This window comes from Borostomias antarcticus, assembly GCF_949987555.1.
Source record: "Borostomias antarcticus genome assembly, chromosome: 4".
Lineage (NCBI taxonomy): Eukaryota > Metazoa > Chordata > Actinopteri > Stomiiformes > Stomiidae > Borostomias > Borostomias antarcticus.
In genome coordinates, this window is record NC_140237.1 from 20,307,548 (window position 1) to 20,324,784 (window position 17,237).

The 17,237-nt window shown below is 50.6% G+C and overlaps 1 protein-coding gene across 1 annotated transcript in view; it reads right to left on the minus strand.

Moving 5' to 3' along the window:
• The window catches only part of spon1a (spondin 1a), a gene marked incomplete at both ends in the record, with an annotated part of 78,539 nt that extends 61,913 nt beyond the window's left edge, over positions 1–16,626 (minus strand). The window contains 6 exons of the mRNA XM_084436564.1: positions 645–793; positions 3,512–3,634; positions 4,088–4,161; positions 9,884–10,017; positions 15,624–15,730; positions 16,395–16,626. Coding sequence (XP_084292690.1) covers positions 645–793; positions 3,512–3,634; positions 4,088–4,161; positions 9,884–10,017; positions 15,624–15,730; positions 16,395–16,626 — 819 coding nt within the window. The remainder of the gene's footprint in view (positions 1–644; positions 794–3,511; positions 3,635–4,087; positions 4,162–9,883; positions 10,018–15,623; positions 15,731–16,394) is intronic.
• Between the last annotated feature and the right edge of the window lie 611 nt (positions 16,627–17,237).

Consider the following 17,237-nt stretch of genomic DNA (forward strand, 5'->3'; position numbering starts at 1 on the left):
CCTCAAGGTACACTAGTTTGAGGTCGTCACAAATTGAAATCAGGACAAACATCCCATTCACAAAACATAAGCCTGGTTTAATGTGAAGTACAGCAAATGTTTTGGATTTTTTTTCCTGGCATTTTCTGCAGTCCATGTTGCTCCTATGTGAATACTTCCAAGGATGAGAGGATGACCCTCCCCCCCTCCTGTCCCCACTCCACACTCCCCACACACACACACACACACACACACACACACACACACACACACACACAGGTAGTGTAGTATTGGTTTGCGATATTGACACTGGAGCTTCTTCATTAGTAGCTCGGGGCTAACAGATGAGTTGGGGCACCACTCTTACAGCAAAATATGTCCCTGCTAGGTGCTGTATACACCATCCTTGACATCGTAACAGATCATGCAGTTTGAGTTTTGATATACAGCTCATGTTTTTTGTTTTTTTTCTCTTGAGTATTGGACTCTCCAGCTCTCTAAAGAGACATTAAGAGAAATAAGACAGCAGCAGATAATACAGGCTTGAAATTAAGCATGCAGATATTACTATTCTCCACTCTGCTCCACTCCACTCAGACCTACAGTGTCTCGTGTCCTGACATGAATACAAACCATGTTGATTCCCAGACTCCCAGAAGTCTTACCTTTTGTCTGATCTCCTCCTCCATCTTGACGGGCGAGCCCAGCTCAGCCACCTGGCGCACGCCCTCGCTGGAGTAGGCGCCGTACTCCCACAGCACGTAGTTCTTAGAATGGGACGCTCCGATGATGGCGGACCAGTGATTGGCACGGCCTGGCGAGACAGCATGTATTTTGATTGGTTGATTGGTTGACTGACTGATCTATTGATTGGTTGATTGATTGGTTGGTTGATTGGTTGATTGGTTGATTTCCAAGACAATTAAGAAACACATATACAGCCTGCACGTCATGTCAATTAATGTGTTAAAATAAATCAATAACAATAAATACACAACAAAAATGAGACTGTGGTGTTCTATAAGATGTGTAGGACCATCCTCATTCTCAGCTGGACGGCCAGAAATGACTTCACTAAACAAATCATAAATGTTGGTGCTCTTTGTTAGTATTCTACAAATCATAAACAATCTTATGAATCAAAAGATTTACAGGAAGTCATTAAAAGCAGTTTTTCATGTTAATCTTTTAATGCAAATTTTACATCTGAGTATTGTTTCATCGGGGAGTGTATTCACACATTTATCATGCTCTCTCATGAATAACTCGGTTCACTCATCGATACTCATTATGGTGATTTTGCTCATCTTCATTTCTACCAGCTTAAGGCTCCACTTACCTCCCAGCAGTCTAGCAGAACACTGTGAGACAAAATGGCAGTCGGAGATTCTCCGAAGGAGAACTATGTGAGGAAGCACATCACTCTCTCCTCCCAGTGCATCACACTCTCACACAGTCCTGTGGCTGGATAATTCCCTCCTTTATTGGTACAGCATCCACTCATTTCACACTCTCCACTCCTCCCCTGGGCAACACGCCCTCGGACAGATTGTGAAAATATTTGTTCAGCAGAAAGATGCTCTCTATCGGACCAGTAAAATCCTTCCTCTCTCATATCCTTTTGCAATTTATAACACACGCACACAAGCACACACACACACACACACACACACACACACACACACACACACACACACACACACATTCACAAACGAATGGAGAGAGTGGTCACCAAAAAGGTTAATCCATCTATATCCGTTAAACCTGTATTCAATCTCAGTGATTCTGGTGCTCCTCCTATAATTATTTTCATATTGTGTAACAAAATCTCCCTCCCATCTCTCCCTCTCTCTCTCTTTCCCTCTCTCGCACCTCTCCCTCTCTCTCTTTCCCTCTCTCTTCTCTCCCTCTCTCTCTCTTCTCTCCCTCTCTCTCAACTGTCCCTGTGCCCGGATATATAGCCCGGGTGATAAAAGGATAGCCCCTCGGCCCCGAGCCTGGGGAGAAGAGGACCTAACCCGCACGATGAAGAAGAAGAACTATCCCTCTCTCTCTCCCATCTCTCCATCTGTTCCTCTCTCTCTCCCGTCTCTCCCCTCGCTCTCCCATCTCCCCCTCTCTCATCTCTCCCTCTGTGCCTGTCTCTCCCACCTCTCCCTCTCTCTCACACACCTCTCCACTCTCTCTCCCATCTCTCCATTTCTCCCTTTCTCCCTCTGCCTATCATCCCCTTTTATTTTCTCTCACAATGTCCTTCCCAAACCTTTATAAATCTATTCCTTTCAGTCTCGACCACATCTATTTGTGGATTTCTCATCGAGATCCAATTTTCTACCAATAGCCACATTTTACCTCTATTCCCTCAGACCACAGAATGATGTCTGACCTGAAAACACATCTATGGTCATATTGACCGTCTAAGCGTCACCGGTCCTTCCTGGACAACCTACTACAAGGATACACAGAGACAGGAAACTAGAACTCTCCTGGACAACGTGAAGGAGAGAGGCAGAAAACCTGTTGGCCTGTTTTAAGAGCGACCTTCGAGACTCACGATGTGTGTCAACGCCACCGTGGACACGTGTGCCCCCCCCCCCCCCCCTCCGCTTTGAAGGACATCGGGTAAAAATAGCGGGCTGACATGTGACATAGTGGCATCGCGTCTCTCTCTGGAACACGCCGGCGTCGCGCGGCTGCTAGCAACAGAGAATATTCCACGTCTTATCGGCAAGGCCGCGGCCAGAGCAGCTCGCTCGGCGACACCTCCGTACGGGCTGGATTGGCAGACGCAGAGGAAAAACACCAACCATTGGAGAATGATTACCAGATGCTAATTATGGTTAGCAGGGAGGGGGGGGGGGTCTAATTGCTATCTATTATATCGTCTGTATGACAGCTAGGGGTGGTTGCCTTGGATATGACTTTGTGGTGGTGGGTCGGGCAAAGAGAACTGGGTTCTGGAACCACAAATCCAATTATGGTCTCGCAAGACACCAGAGTGGAAACATCAACCACGCATCGCGAGCCTGCCCTATCTCCTGTGGAGTCGATGTGCATGTGTGTGGTTTGTGTGTGTGTGTGTGAGCTGCAAGAGTGCGTGTGTGTGTGTATGAGAGAGTGAGAGAGAGAGAGAGAGAGAGAGTCACATGCATCTCGCTGTCTCTCTCCCGTAAGCCTGCAAAATAGGGCCCTGCTCTATCTGCGGGTTTATCTTTCCGTGGGACTCCATTCTAATCAGGATATTGATCTGGGCCGCGCCGAGGCGTCTCAGAATGGTGTGCCTAAGTAATCCCCAGCATCACTCGTACCCTGAGGCAGACTCAAGGTTACACGCACCACAGACCCAAAACCCAGACGAAGACCCAGGCAGGAAGGTGGGGGTGGGGGGGTGGGGCTGTTGGAGAGTGGAAAAGGGAGGGGCACTCCTTGCGGTTCCAAGGGCTCTGTCCTAACGGAGTGTGATACATTGATATGTTCAGGGTGAAATATGGGTGCTTCTGGGGTACTTATGGGGGGTTATGGAGGTACTCACGGGGGTAGTCTTTAGGGTGGACCTTCTCAGACCAGTTCCCATAGAAGGTGACTCTATACTTCGCCGTTCCACAGGCACAGCAGTCCAGAAGAGGCCTCTCTGTGGTGCCCCCAAAAAGAGACTCTAAAGGAGAGAGAAAGAGGGACAGACAGAGCGAGAGAGAGAGAGAGCGAGAGAGAGAGAGAGCGAGAGTTATCTTTTCTGAGATGGTTGGTGAGAAAAAGGTGAGAAAAAAAACTGACTCAAAATCCTGAGGTGGGGGAGATGGGAGAGAGGGAGGGGGGAGAGGAGAGGAGGTACAGTGCTGTTCCTTTGATCTGTTACTCAGTCCAATGTCAAACCCAGCTAGGAAGGCTGTGTTCATTTTCACAACATGCACAACACAGACGACGGCAGCCGAGATGATGCCCCTGCCTTGAAAGCAACAATGACATGAAAGTCAGGTAGATGAGAAACGTGAGAGAGTGTGTGTGTGTGTGTGTATGTGTGTGTGTGTGTATGTGTGTGTGAGAGTGAGAGAGAGAGAGAGAGAGAGAGAGAGAGGGAGGGGTGAGAACGGCATTTGGTGTTGCCTACCTTTCTCACACATGCGCTTGGTGAGAGAGCCTTCATCCTGAAAGTAGATGATCCTCTTCTGTACGATGCTCGCCCTGCGAAGGGGGGGGAGGAGAGGGGGGTAGGGAGGAGGCGAGAGGAGAGAAGAGAAGGGGCGCGGCGGTCAAAAGACGTGGAGGGAGGAAGGGAGCGGAAGACGGGTGAAGGCAGGAGTGGAGAGAGAGAGAGAGAGTGGAGAGAGAGAGAGACGGGAGGGGGTAAGAATATAGAGAAAACGGATGAAAGTGTAGGGTTTTAGCGAGAGGGGTGGGTGGGTGGTGGTGGGGGGGGGGGGGGGGGGGGGTTGGGGACAGATGGGAGGAGATAGGGGTTAGACCGGAGATTCATGATAACTTTTTTCTTTTAACTAGAGAGCTCTTCCAGCAGGGTCCGGGGGGGGGGGGGGGGGGCGGCGCTGGGGAGCAGGTGTTCCACAGCACGTCCCTGTGAGTCCCGGGGGGGGGGCAGCTATCAAGAGAGAGATCAGAGAGCGCGGAGAGATCTCTAAATCAGACGCTCCTCGCAGACCAAAGGGAGTCCGTGTCTTTCTGAGAGAACAGGGCGGAGGGCGTATCGCGGTGAAGACCTACGCTTAGCGGGCCGTCACTGTGAGCGGGGGGAGCCGCCATTGGAAATGACAGGTCGGAATGAGAGGAAGAGAGAGGTTTCCTAGGTGAGAGAACTCTCGTCAGGCTGGGGTGTGCCAGCTCCTTGGGAGCCTCTAGCGCACACACACACACACACACACACACACACACACACACACACACACACACACACACACACACACAGACAAACCATCAGCAGTCCCCCGGGACATCAACTTTGATCTCTAGCGAGAAACGGGAGGCGAACACATGTTGTCAGGGATAGGACTGACTGACAGGCCAACAGTAAAGTTCCCCAGAGAGACAGCCCAGGGGCGGGGGGCTCTCCAGATAGAGCCGTCTGAAGGCTGATCCTCGGGGTCCCGGGCGCGGGGGGGTACGCAGACCTGAGAGGGGCCTTGACTGTAAATGAGCCACAAAGAAACAAACAAAACCCATTCAGGAACCAGAAGCCTCTGTTAAAAAAAGAAGAAGAAAAAAAAAAAACGCCATCGGGGACCGATAGGCCTCAGCCAACAGACGCCTTTCTCTGGCCCAGGACAGGAGCGCACCACAGCCACAGTGATGGATGGCAGGTTTCTGGACGTGGGGGGGGGGGGACTCTGGGGGGGGCTCTAGTCCTGGGCCGGGTCCAGCTGGAGGGTTTAGCACCCGTGTGTCCAGGAGCAGAAGGCCGAGCCGGGCTGGGCTGGGAAGTGACGCAACACTACCCCAATGCCCAACCCCCCCACCCCCCGCCATCACAGACAACCAGGGCCTATCGCTATTTCCTATCTCCTAGGGAATACAGGTATAAATAGAACAAGATGACAGAGAGAGCGAGAGAGAGAGAGAGAGGGAGATGAAAAAGTCGTCTCCTTCCCCGGCTCACCTTGTTGACAGCCACCCCCCCCCTACCCCCCAGCCACCCCTTCCTCCCCTACGCATACACCCCAGGTAAGCTGCTGCCTCATGACAATGCATTATCCCCATCCTGATGAGATTCCCCCCGCAACCCCCCCACGTCCATCTCCCCTGCCTGCCCACTGTGACGCCTGTCAGAGCCATTATGTTGGATGATCTAGGGGCCGGTGGCGGTGGAGTTTTTATACAGCTTTTGGAGGCAGGCCAGAGAGAGAGAGAGAGGTAGAGAGAGAGAGAGAGAAGGGGGGGTGAGGGGGGGGTGGCCATATCTCTACAGTGACAGCGAGTGACAGCTATACACCCCCATTAGCATAACACAGCCCTGGCTGTCTCTCTTTCAGTCCGCTGCATTTATTCACCTCGACAGACTGTTGCGTGTGTGGAGAAGGAGAGAGAGAGAGTGTGAGAGAGAGAGAGAGAGAGAGATAGAATGAGGGAGAGAGAGAGAGAGCAGGATAGAGAGAACAAGAGAGAGAGAGAGAGAGAGAGCAGGATAGAGAGAACAAGAGAGAGAGAGATAGAGAGAGAGATGAGAGAGAAGACTCCAGGTTTCTGTAAGAAATGAGGAGCAATCATCACAAATCATTCCACTGCGCAGGAGGTGCGATGGGCGTGACGGGTCACATCCGCCCGGCGGTGATGGAGGGATGCAGTGGAGGAGTGTGATGAAGGCTTCAGGCTGTCTGTCAGCTGGTGAGGATGTTGTCGGGCTTCCATTTGCTTGGGGGAGGGGGGGGGGGGCGTGCTTCGCCCAGCTGTATACCAGAGGGGCAGAGGTGAGGGCCCCCGGGCCGCTCCCCAACGCAGTGGTAGCACATCTCTAATTGTTCACGCTTTAATTCAATCTCACCCCAATTTCACGTCTCTCCCCTGCGAATGCCACTTCACTGCCTGTTCACTTTTGGTGGGCTGGTGAGGCAATCAGGCAAAGTAATGCTTATTTAACATCCAATTTAAATTCTATCAATGAAATGCTATTAAGGTCAGACTCACTTCCCTGGCTCCACACTGCTGATGTTAATCAGCTCCCCCAAAAAAAAGAAGAAAAAAAAAAGAGAAGGTGTGTGTGTGCCTGTGAGTGAAAGGGTGTGTGCTACATAAACTGCGAAAGAAAAGAGATGAAGATGGCTATTATGTTTACGGCTTCTTCCCTCCGGCCGCACATTAAGTCGAACCAAACCCAATCGTCCAGTACGGTGAGATCCCTTCACTCTCTGTGACGAGGAGTCCATTCCGAGAGCCTGGTGTCGCTGCTACATTCATCTGGTCACTGACCCCCCCCCCCCCCCCATCCCCCCCAACCCAGCTGGCCAATACAATATACTAGTATCCTCCTCATAACATGTCCGAGAACGCTGACAGATAAATTGCCCAAATGGAAGCCCGATAACTTCCTGACCGTCGACCAGACAGCCAGAGGCGGTGGGTCTATTATTTTTTTTAGATCCAAAACACGATCCGGGTGGGGGGGTTGTCTGTTAGATGGGAGTTTTCTCCGGGAATAGCAGGGTAAGAGCTCGGCGCCAGTGTCCCAGAATGAACCCGGTGGATCATGCCGGAGCTGTGGTTGGAGCGCACGGCCACCGCACTTCGCTGGTTCTGTCCGGCAGGAGATGGGAGGGAGCTACTGTTCAATTATACCGTGTGCACTCCTGGGACACGCACTCTCAAACCTGACCACAGAGCTCAGGCAGACAGGCAGACAGGCAGACAGACAGACAGACAGACAGACAGACAGACAGACAGACAGGCAGACAGGCAGGCAGGCAGACACGTGGACAGACAGACACAGACAGGAAGGCAGAAAGAAAGAGAGTAAAACAGACAGACAGACAGAGAGACAGACAGATAGTCAGGCAGGCAGACAGCCAGGGAGACAGACAGACACATTCATATGAAGGCATTCATTACACTGTGAGACAGACACAGACACAAACATTCTGTAACTTCATGGCCAACATTAGTTCACAAGCAGGCGGACTGGCAGGCTGTAACAGTGTTCTTCCCTGGGCTGGGTTGAAATTAAAAACAAACACTGCCCTCATCCTATCAATAATGAAATTCCCTCAGTCTCTGATGAAACAAACACCATTATCAAACATGTCAGATGTGATCCTGTGTGTGTGTGTGTGTGTGTGTGTGTGTGTGTGTGTGTGTGTGTGCGTGCGTGCATGCATGCGTGAGAGAGAGAGAGAGAGAGAGAGAGAGAGAGAGAGAGAGAGAGAGTGCATGCACACGTCCATGTTTTGTATTTGTGCCGTATGTAGGTTGGTGAATTAATATCTGTGTCCCGGGACACAGAAAAGGCTGTGGTGATACAACTCTTCTCTGAATAATAATTCCTCATTTGGCGGTTTGGGGCAGCACCTGTCTCGCTCCGTTGGCTAGGCATTAATATCAGTTTCATTATGTTGCTGCACCGAGATTCACAGAGGACTCAGAGCACACAGAGCAGGGCTATAGCAGTTAACAACAATACCACCCTGTAATCGAACCTCGCCTTTTTCTAGAGACACTTTCCTTTCAACTATGAAGCAGTGTGCTCCCTAGCTCCCCTTCAGGCTACGTTCTGACACTACAGCCCCACCTGGAATAGTCACCACCTTCATTACATTACATTTACATTGCATGGTAAATGGTAAATGGACTGCACTTATATAGCACTTTTATCCAAAGCACTTTACAATGGAGGCCTCTCATTCACCCATTCACACACACATACTCATGCCAATGGCGAAAGCAAGGTGCTAGCCTGCTCATTGGGAGCAATTTGGGGTTCAGTGTCTTGCCCAAGGACACTTCGACATGTGATCAGGAGGAGCCGGGATTCGAACCACCGACCCTACTATCACTGGACGACCCGCTCTACCTCCTGAGCTACACATTACATTACAGTCATTTACAGTCATATATGGCCCTTTTATCCAAAGCGACTTACAGTGACTGCATTTAACAGATAGTCAGTGTGTTACAACCCCCCAGAACTCACATGTGCACTTCCTTTCAAAATAGGTGACTAAGAGCTGAGTGGGGTGTGTAGGGGGAGAAAACGTTGGGGAATCCTTTTAGTTATGTCCCATACTTACCTGATGATGTATTGTCTGTGCTTGCAAACATCCCTTGATTCATGTATCTGATTTTAAACTGACAATGTGTGTACATGAGATGTTTCATATGATTGGAATGGAGGCATGTTGGAGCTGGCCACTCCCTATAATACCTCCATGGCTCATCTATCTCACATAATCTCCAACATTCTCTCTCTCTCTCTCTCTCTCTCTCTCTCTCTCTCTCTCTCTCTCTCTCTCTCTCTCTCTCTCTCTCTCTCTCTGGTTGCTATTCTGCCGGGGGAGAAGAATGTCTAGACCCCCCCTGGAGATGAGGAAGTGATTCCGTAAGGAGAGAGGGAGAGAGAGAGAGATAGATAGAGAGGGACAGAGAGAGATAGAGAGAGAGAGAGAGAGAGAGAGAGAGAGAGAGAAAGAGAGAGAGGAAAGTACGGTCTCGGGATGAAGAAAAGCCGGGAAGAGAAAGAGGGCGAGCAGCTAGAGACGGAGAGAAAGCGAGAGAAACAGAGAGTTCAGAGACAGTGAAGGAGGAGTGGAAATCTCATCAGTCACCCTGGCAGGCACATAATAACACACATTAATAAGAAATGCTAGCCCCTTTACGGCCGTGCACACATAACAATGGCGCCGCAGCTGAAGATTTAAACCCGCAGCGGGGGCAAAGTGACGGAGCCACTGAACTCTTTAATAACGCTCTGATTAGAAAACCATGGGAGGTAAGAACCGCCGCGCTTTCTCTCTCTGTCGTCCCCTCACGGCTGAGAGAGGACGAGACCCTATTTGAAACCTCTTCGAAATATGTACTCTGGACTGTCAGGTGGTTGGTGTTGGGGGGGAGGGGGGGGGGCAGCTCATTGATTCGATCGTGCCGGCCTAGAAACAATCGGCCAGGGATAATCAGATGATTGAGATGATTCCAAAGAATATTTTGGTCCTGGTAATGGCTCTGCTGTGATCGGTGTTCACTAGCTCAACGTGTGACTGACTGCCCTCCTGTATCTAGCCCTCCCCCCCACCTCCCCCCACATGCAACACCACACAGGCATCAGTGTCGCCTAATCTAATGACTCTGAATTCTTTATGGAGTATACATTCTACACATGCAACATTGATGAGGTGTTGGGCGTGAAACATGGGTCGGGTTTAGAACGTCCCCCGCGGGGAGCGGCGCAGAGGGAGGCGGGGCCAGGTGGACCTACTTGAGGGTGACACAGCCGGAGCCACTGGGGGGCGCTGTCCAGAACACCTGGATGCGCGTGCGTCTGCGCGGGGTGCTCTCCGTCACCGCCGGGGGGCAGTTGGTCATGAACTGAGTGTCCTCCTCGTCGATGATCTGCACCGTACACACACACGCACACACACACACACGCACAAGCACAGGGAGAAAAGGGGGGTAATTAAATACTTGGTTGTATAAAACAGCGATTTTACCTTCATAACAAACAGACCTTTAATTTACCATCTCAATGTGAGTTCAAGTGCGATTACATTTAAATTCCATTAGCTATCATTAGCCAACTTAATTACAACTGTTCAATTAGACCAATTAGTTCAATTGTAACATCTGCTCATTTTAAAGTAATAAAACAAATTGACATTTCTGAAATTAATCTGGATTAAATTAATCATGAAAATAAATTATATTTATATATTTATTATATGCCTGATCTGACGCAAACTGACGGCTTTACAGATGGACCACAAATACTGAATGTTTCTGACCCAAACACTATGCATATCAACTCTCTCTCTCTCCCTTCCTCCCTCTCTCCCTCCCTCTCCATCCCTCCCTTCCTTTGTCTTTCTCTCTCCATCCCTCCCTTCATCCGTCTTTCTCTCTATCCCTCCCTTCCTCCGTCTCGGTCTCTACATCCCTCCCTCTGTCTCTCCATCCCTCCCTCCCTCTCTCCCCGTTTCTCTCTCTCCCTCTATCTCCCTCCCTCCTTCCCTCTCTCTATCTCCGTCTCTCTCTGCCTCCCACGGTCTCCTTAGCAGATGAGCGCAGCAGCGCCACCCTGGAGGCGCTCGCTCTCAGCCCAGTATGGTACGGCGTCTGAAGCTCGATCGCCGTGGACGTGGGGGAGGCGTGGGAGTGACGGAGGAGGTTATCTGAGCTGTCGGTAGGGTCTCTGGACCTACGGATGCACGCCGCCGTCTGGGCCACCTCCTCCCTCCTGCCTAAACAGTTGACGCCATTGTTTCTACTATAACAAAGACAAGCCCCCCCCCCCCCCCCCCCCATTTGAGAGGGTCTAGCAGGACAGTGTTATAGAGTGCATGGCCTTGGAGAGGCAGCCTGACCGGGGACTGAATGATGTATTTCCTGCTGTTCTGTTTTAGTCCTTGTATTCATAACCTATGATACCCGTCACATGGGTGGTGTCTGGTCTCCCTCTCCACGGTCTCACACCCTGGGGGCTGTCTTTAACACACAGAGATACCCTGCCCATGGGGTAGCACTCCCTCTGCCCAGAGAAATGGGCTCTCTTTGACAGGATGTGACATCAGGGCGATAAAACACCCGGAACTTTCTCACTCCATAAAGCTGTCGGCAGAGAGTTCCCTTTGTCACGCCATGTTATAAACTAGTTGACTCTGGAACGAGCGTGCGTGTGTGTGTGTGTGAGACAGCTCTGAGCTTGACTGACCTTGGCTATGTGCGTGTGTGTGTGCCGTGCGTGTGTGTGTTTCTAACCCCCCCCCCCCCTTTTCCCACCCTGTGTTCCCATGGTTTCTGACAGGCGTCCCTGGGGTTGTGGAGTGAGCTGACTGGACTTGGACACATGTTGGAGTCAGCGACGCCCCCTGGGAATGCATCAGACTCCATCTGCGTAAAAGGCCGCGGCCATTTTAACTCCATCTGACCCACGACCCGCCCTCGTGAATGTTGTGTGTGCCTCGTCGTTCGTTCGTTTCTGAGAAAAAGAGGGAAGGACAGGGAGACCTGCACCTGAGACAGAGGGCGTGTGCGATACCACCAGGACAAAAGAGTGTCTGGGGACGAATTTGTGCAAGAGAGAGCGAGCGTGCGTGTGTGTGCGTGCGTGCGTTCACAACAGCTGGCCCGGCTGAAATAATGCCATTCTATGACTATTCCCGGATGCAGCAAAATATTAAAGTGATTACTCAGGGTACTCTCACCGAACAAGAAAAAGTGCAAGGACTCCCCACCTAGACAAAAGTCCATCCCTTTGGACCTTCCCATTTGCCGGTCCGTCCTCTGGGACCCGTGACGCACAGACACATTCACACACGGCTCTGTGGTTCTGGCGCACAGAGCTACAGGATTATCAGACTTTACAGTGTTCCCCTGCAATTCCCACTACACTCACTCTTCTGCCTGCCTATTCACCCCCCCCCCCTCTCTCTCTCTCTCTCTGTCTCTCTCTCTCTCTCTCGTCGGCCCTTTGTCCCGGCTGTGAGGTGATGTGTACTCAGAAATCACTTGCAACGCCGGCAGGCTCTGCCTTCTCTCTCTCTCCCCCTCTCTCTCTCTCTCTCTCTCACACACACCAACACGCACACGGAGACACACACGCACCTCACACATACGCGCGCGCGCGTGCGCGCACACACACACACACACACACACCCACACACAAGCATGCGCACACACACGCCCAAACCAACGTGCATTGACAGACACACACACACACACACTCAGCTGACCTCCCGAGAGAGCTCAAATAGAGAGAGCTTTTCATGGACTCAGTAGCTGTCCAGGGACGTCTCAGCCGGAGCACACTTGCAGATTTCCAATGAGCCGTACGTCAAATAAAGCCTGTCGCTTGTGTTCCCGCTCCCTTTCTGTCTCTCTCCCCCCTCTGTTCCTCTTACAGCCCACCCAGGACTCTTTCATTATGACTGTGTGTGTGTGTGTGTGTGTGTGTGTGTGTATATTTGTGTGTAGGCGTGTGTGTGTGTATGTATGTGTGTATAAATGTGTGTGTATGTGTGTATGTGTACTGTATGTGTGTGTGTGCGTGCCTGCGTAATTCAATTTATCTGAATCTGCAAATTTGCCATTGGGAGAACAACACCGTGCTCTCTGTGAATCCTTAATACCTTAATGTCACCCTCGGCAGGTGCGGCACGCAGAGCAGATGTTTGGGAATTTGGACATTTGCCATCTGATCATTTATCTTCCGTGATAAGCCTCTTCCACATCACACAAAAACGGCACATTCTAAACATGGGCTTCAACTCTCTGACTTTCATATTCATAGTCTTTTTTGACAAGCATTCTGTGATGTGCTACAGTATTGTGTGCTATTGTGCTTCTTTTTTTTTTACTTTGTATGTTTTTGTATGTCTTCGTTCGTTGTTTTTACTCTGCAGCTTACTGTATGTTGTGCTGTTTCTGTGCGGTGATCTGTCAGGGGACCACATGAATTAACTAGCAATCCGGTACGGTGCATCAAATGGTGACCTTCATATTCGAACTGTACATGGTCCCTTTTAAAGTGATGCAGTTTTAAATAAATAAATTCATCCGGCTTCCAGAGAAGAGGTTACAACCCTAAACGCCGCGCGGCGGGCGCTTGCGTTTCCTCCGATGTCCTCTCTCTCCCGGGGCACAGACCCGACAGCGTGGTGCTGAGGGGTCAGACCTGGGAGGACGACGCGGCGCTCCGCTGCCCTCGACCCTGACATTTAGCACGCTCCGTCCGCAACAGTGTGACGTCAATGGCGGGGAGGGGTGGTGGGGGGGAGGGGGGTATAAAACAACACCACAGACGTACCGGACAGCGGGAGCAGTGGTTAATGAGATATGAAGTACAGGGACACAGAGCAAAATGAAGAAAAAATGGTCTTTTCTTTTCTCTCCTACCTCAAGGTTCACACCGAGAACCAGACCGTGGTCTGTGAAACCGAGCAGTAAAAAAGTTTTATATGGAAAAAGGACGGAAACCAACAGGTTCATGAGAGATGGGAAATAAAGAGTTATTCCTTTTTCTTTTTTTTTTATAGTTACGTACTGTATAAATGTCCAATAAACATCCTGCACTAACCAGATCTGCACCGCCTTTCAGCACTGGGCAGGTCTGGAAAGTTGGGCAGGTGATGGTTGAAGGGAGAGGCTGGATGCCACTGGCACACACATGCACGCGTTTCCACGGAAGAAGGATATCATCAGAAAATCGCAGCTCTTATTTTGAAGATGTGCCAAATGCTTAGGAGAGTGATGTCATAAAGCTCTTATGTGAAGACGTGCCAAACCAACAGTGAAGTCTGTCAGAGATCCCCGACAGGGTGGACGCGACAGGGGCGTGAGAGAACTCTGTGAAAGGATTCAGGGGCAATCAGGGCACAACAAAGAGAAGTGAGAACTGAGGCGTCATAAATATCATATTGTAAACGTTAAAAACCCTATCTTGTCTTAAGATTCTCAGGAAAAAAGGCAGTTGAGGTAAAAGAAATGGTTGCCAGAGCGCCTTACCAGAGCGTAGTATTTTATTGATCCAACTCATACATTTCAGGCTGTGCGTGACTGCTCTACGTGAGTGACTCCCCAATGTCGTTGGGTGTCAAATGGATTCTGTTCATTGATTCAACTTCTCTGAAAAATGGCAGACCCCACTTGACCTTTCCACTTCTGCTTTCTCCCTGTACTCTATCTTCCTCTCCCCCTCCATCTCTCTTCCAGCTCTGCGGGTCCGAAAATAAGATTGGCGTCTGCCCCCCCCCCCCCCACCCCCCACAACACACCCCCACTCCCAACGCCATGTCCCCGTCTCTTTCGGTCCGTCTCACACCACTACCAGAGAACCAGGGACGGCTACATCAGACCGGGGACAGAGACCCCATTTTTCCAGATGTATAGAAGTACAGTCTGACTGACCTCTCCACCTCTCCCTCGTTCACTCCCTCTGACACCGTCGCTCCTAACCTCACTCGGCCCTTAACACTGGCCAGCTGCAGCTGACTGTGTTAAGCTGCGAACTAACCTTGCTCTAAAGCCCCCCGGTATACAGTGCTTGCTTTTAACGATGCGTGCGCATCTACCATGCGTCTCCTGCCTTTGTCTGGAGCGTCGGCTGTGGTTGAATGTGCACGTATGCGAGAATTAATGTGCCGCAAAAGACGCGCGTGTACTACGGGTGTGCGTTGCTAACCAGCAAGTATACCGCGGACTTAAGCCGGCTGTGCGTGTGTGTGTGTCTGCGTTTGTTTCCTCTGACCCCAGACCCAAAGTGCCACATTTTAAACTCCTGTGCTCTCCTTGAATGCCACCATTTAGAGCTCTCACACACACGTAACAGCCACAATGGGGTCTGTAAATAGGTATTAGAGGAAGGTATAGGTGATAGTAATCGCACTTCTGCCAAGACTTCCAAGAGTGAATTTCCACGAAACTGAATGAAGCTGACAGAGGTCCTCTGGGAGGGGGAGAGAAATTTGTTGGGAGCTCTCTCTCTCTCTCTCTAACACACACACCTGCATGCACACTAAACCGAATGGACTAGTGTGGCGGAGCAGCAGTGAGCATCCAGTGGCAGAGTACAGAGGCAGCATATGGCGCTGATGCAGAAGTGCTCTGCCAGGTGTGGTTAACTGTGCTGGCTGGGCCCTGGGAGAGGACAGAGGATATCCGTACAACTGGCCTGCCCCTGACTGAATGACCGCATTCCCGGTCGGCTGAGTCCGCCGTGCCTTCCCCCCCCCCCTGCCCCCCTCCCTCCCCCCAACACACACACACACACTCGAGTGACTCCACAGACACTAATGGGCTATCACTCACTCCCACTGCTATTCAACATGTCGCCCACTTGCTCTGGTGTCCAACTCTGTCAGCGTTTCACTCAGACTGCAACGTTTTCTGAGTCGTTTACGTGGGTAATGGAAGATTAATGACGTATATAATGTGTACAAATACACACTCCCACGTCGACATGTTCTGGTGTGGGGGAAGAGGGCGGCCGCCTGGCGGTCTCGTACCTGGAAGTTGCCGGCGTAGTCCTCGTCTTTGTCCCCGTCGCGGCCCTCCTTCAGGGCGATGAGGGTGAACCCGCGGAAGTAGGAGGGGCTGGAAGCGTACAGGGTCACTGGGAAAGCCACAAGCGGAGTTAGTGCTCACATGAAATTCAACACAGCCGTAGAAAAGGGGACGCAAGGTGAAGGTCCCAAAGCGTAAAAAACAAAGGAAGCTATTCTATTTCCAGACACAGACCATCTGAAGAATGAGAGCCCATCAGAGAATTAATGAGCATTCATGAGTTAATGTCATTGTCTTGTAAATATGCAAAAGGAATAGATTACAATGTGGTTATTGTAATTATGACAGTGGTGGTATAACAGTTTAGTGTCATATGCTATACAGTAGATGTATAAATAAATGCATATTTTTTTTACTTTTTTCACTTTAATTGCATCATTGTGAGGTAGACTATACACATAAACAATTATATCGCTTGTTATGGCTCTTTAGACAGTAGCCTAAAACAAGTTTTGATGATTAAGTCCATATTTCATAAGTGGGCTACGTTGAAAATGTAGGCTACCTGGAAAGCACACCAGTCAACCTGCTACAGAACTCTTCGCCTAATGTCAGAAACTTGCTACAGCTTGCCAGACCCGGGTAGCGTATCATTTTATAGACTGTATCCTCACCATGTCGATCTCGATAACCACAGAAATTATCAATTTCAAAGGATATCGAGTATCCAAATAATAATGTGCGTAAAGGATGGTTGCGTGCGTCGCCTATACCTCGGTAGGTGCTACCAGGCTGGTAGCTCTCCGGGTCCCCTTCTACGCGGAGCCGGAACTCGTTGTAGCCCTCTTTCCGAGTGCCCTGAGCCCGTAATATCCGACTGCAATACCCGTCCGATTTCCCAGCTCTGTCAAAGGGCTCCTCCGTAAAAGCGAAGGTATTGCAAAGAATAGTGGAGATGAAACACTGCAGCAGCAGAATGCGCGGGTATATCCCCGCTGTTGCCATCGCGAAGCGACAGTTTACCGGGCTGGTGCGAGGACAAGAAATAGATGGTTCTAAGTAGCCTAATCTCCAAAGAGTGAATGTTCCCCTGACCCCTAAGAATTCCAGAGGTAGCCTAAACCAAACTTGACGACACGCACTGTCTCTGCGTCTGCTAAGAGGCAAGATCCGTTCTGTGGAGACGGAGAGGGGAATACGATGCGTGCTCGCTCGGTGAGAATCGCACACTGATTTGCGAGGAGCCGAGTGCTGGCTTAACTGAGCGCGGTGCACGGGGTCCGGGGAAATTGCTGAGCGGGGTAGACCGTAGCAAGGCTGTCTCCAAGGCACCGACGCACTGATAGGTATGCACTATGCACTGAGCCAACAGACTGGAAACAGAAAGCCAGACATTCCTACCAATGACTGCAGTGATGGAGCAACGCGTCTGACATTCTTGGACTGGGCTCCTAGCCGGGCCCGTCTGTGAGTGTTTGTTCAGCCGTGGAACCCCGTGAACCCCCTGAGCCGACTGCAGACACAGACAGATATTAATTAATAATGTATGCTAAACGGTTGTATTCATGCGTCTCTTTCCTCTCATTCTTGCACATTGTGTGCGTGTTTGTGTGGAA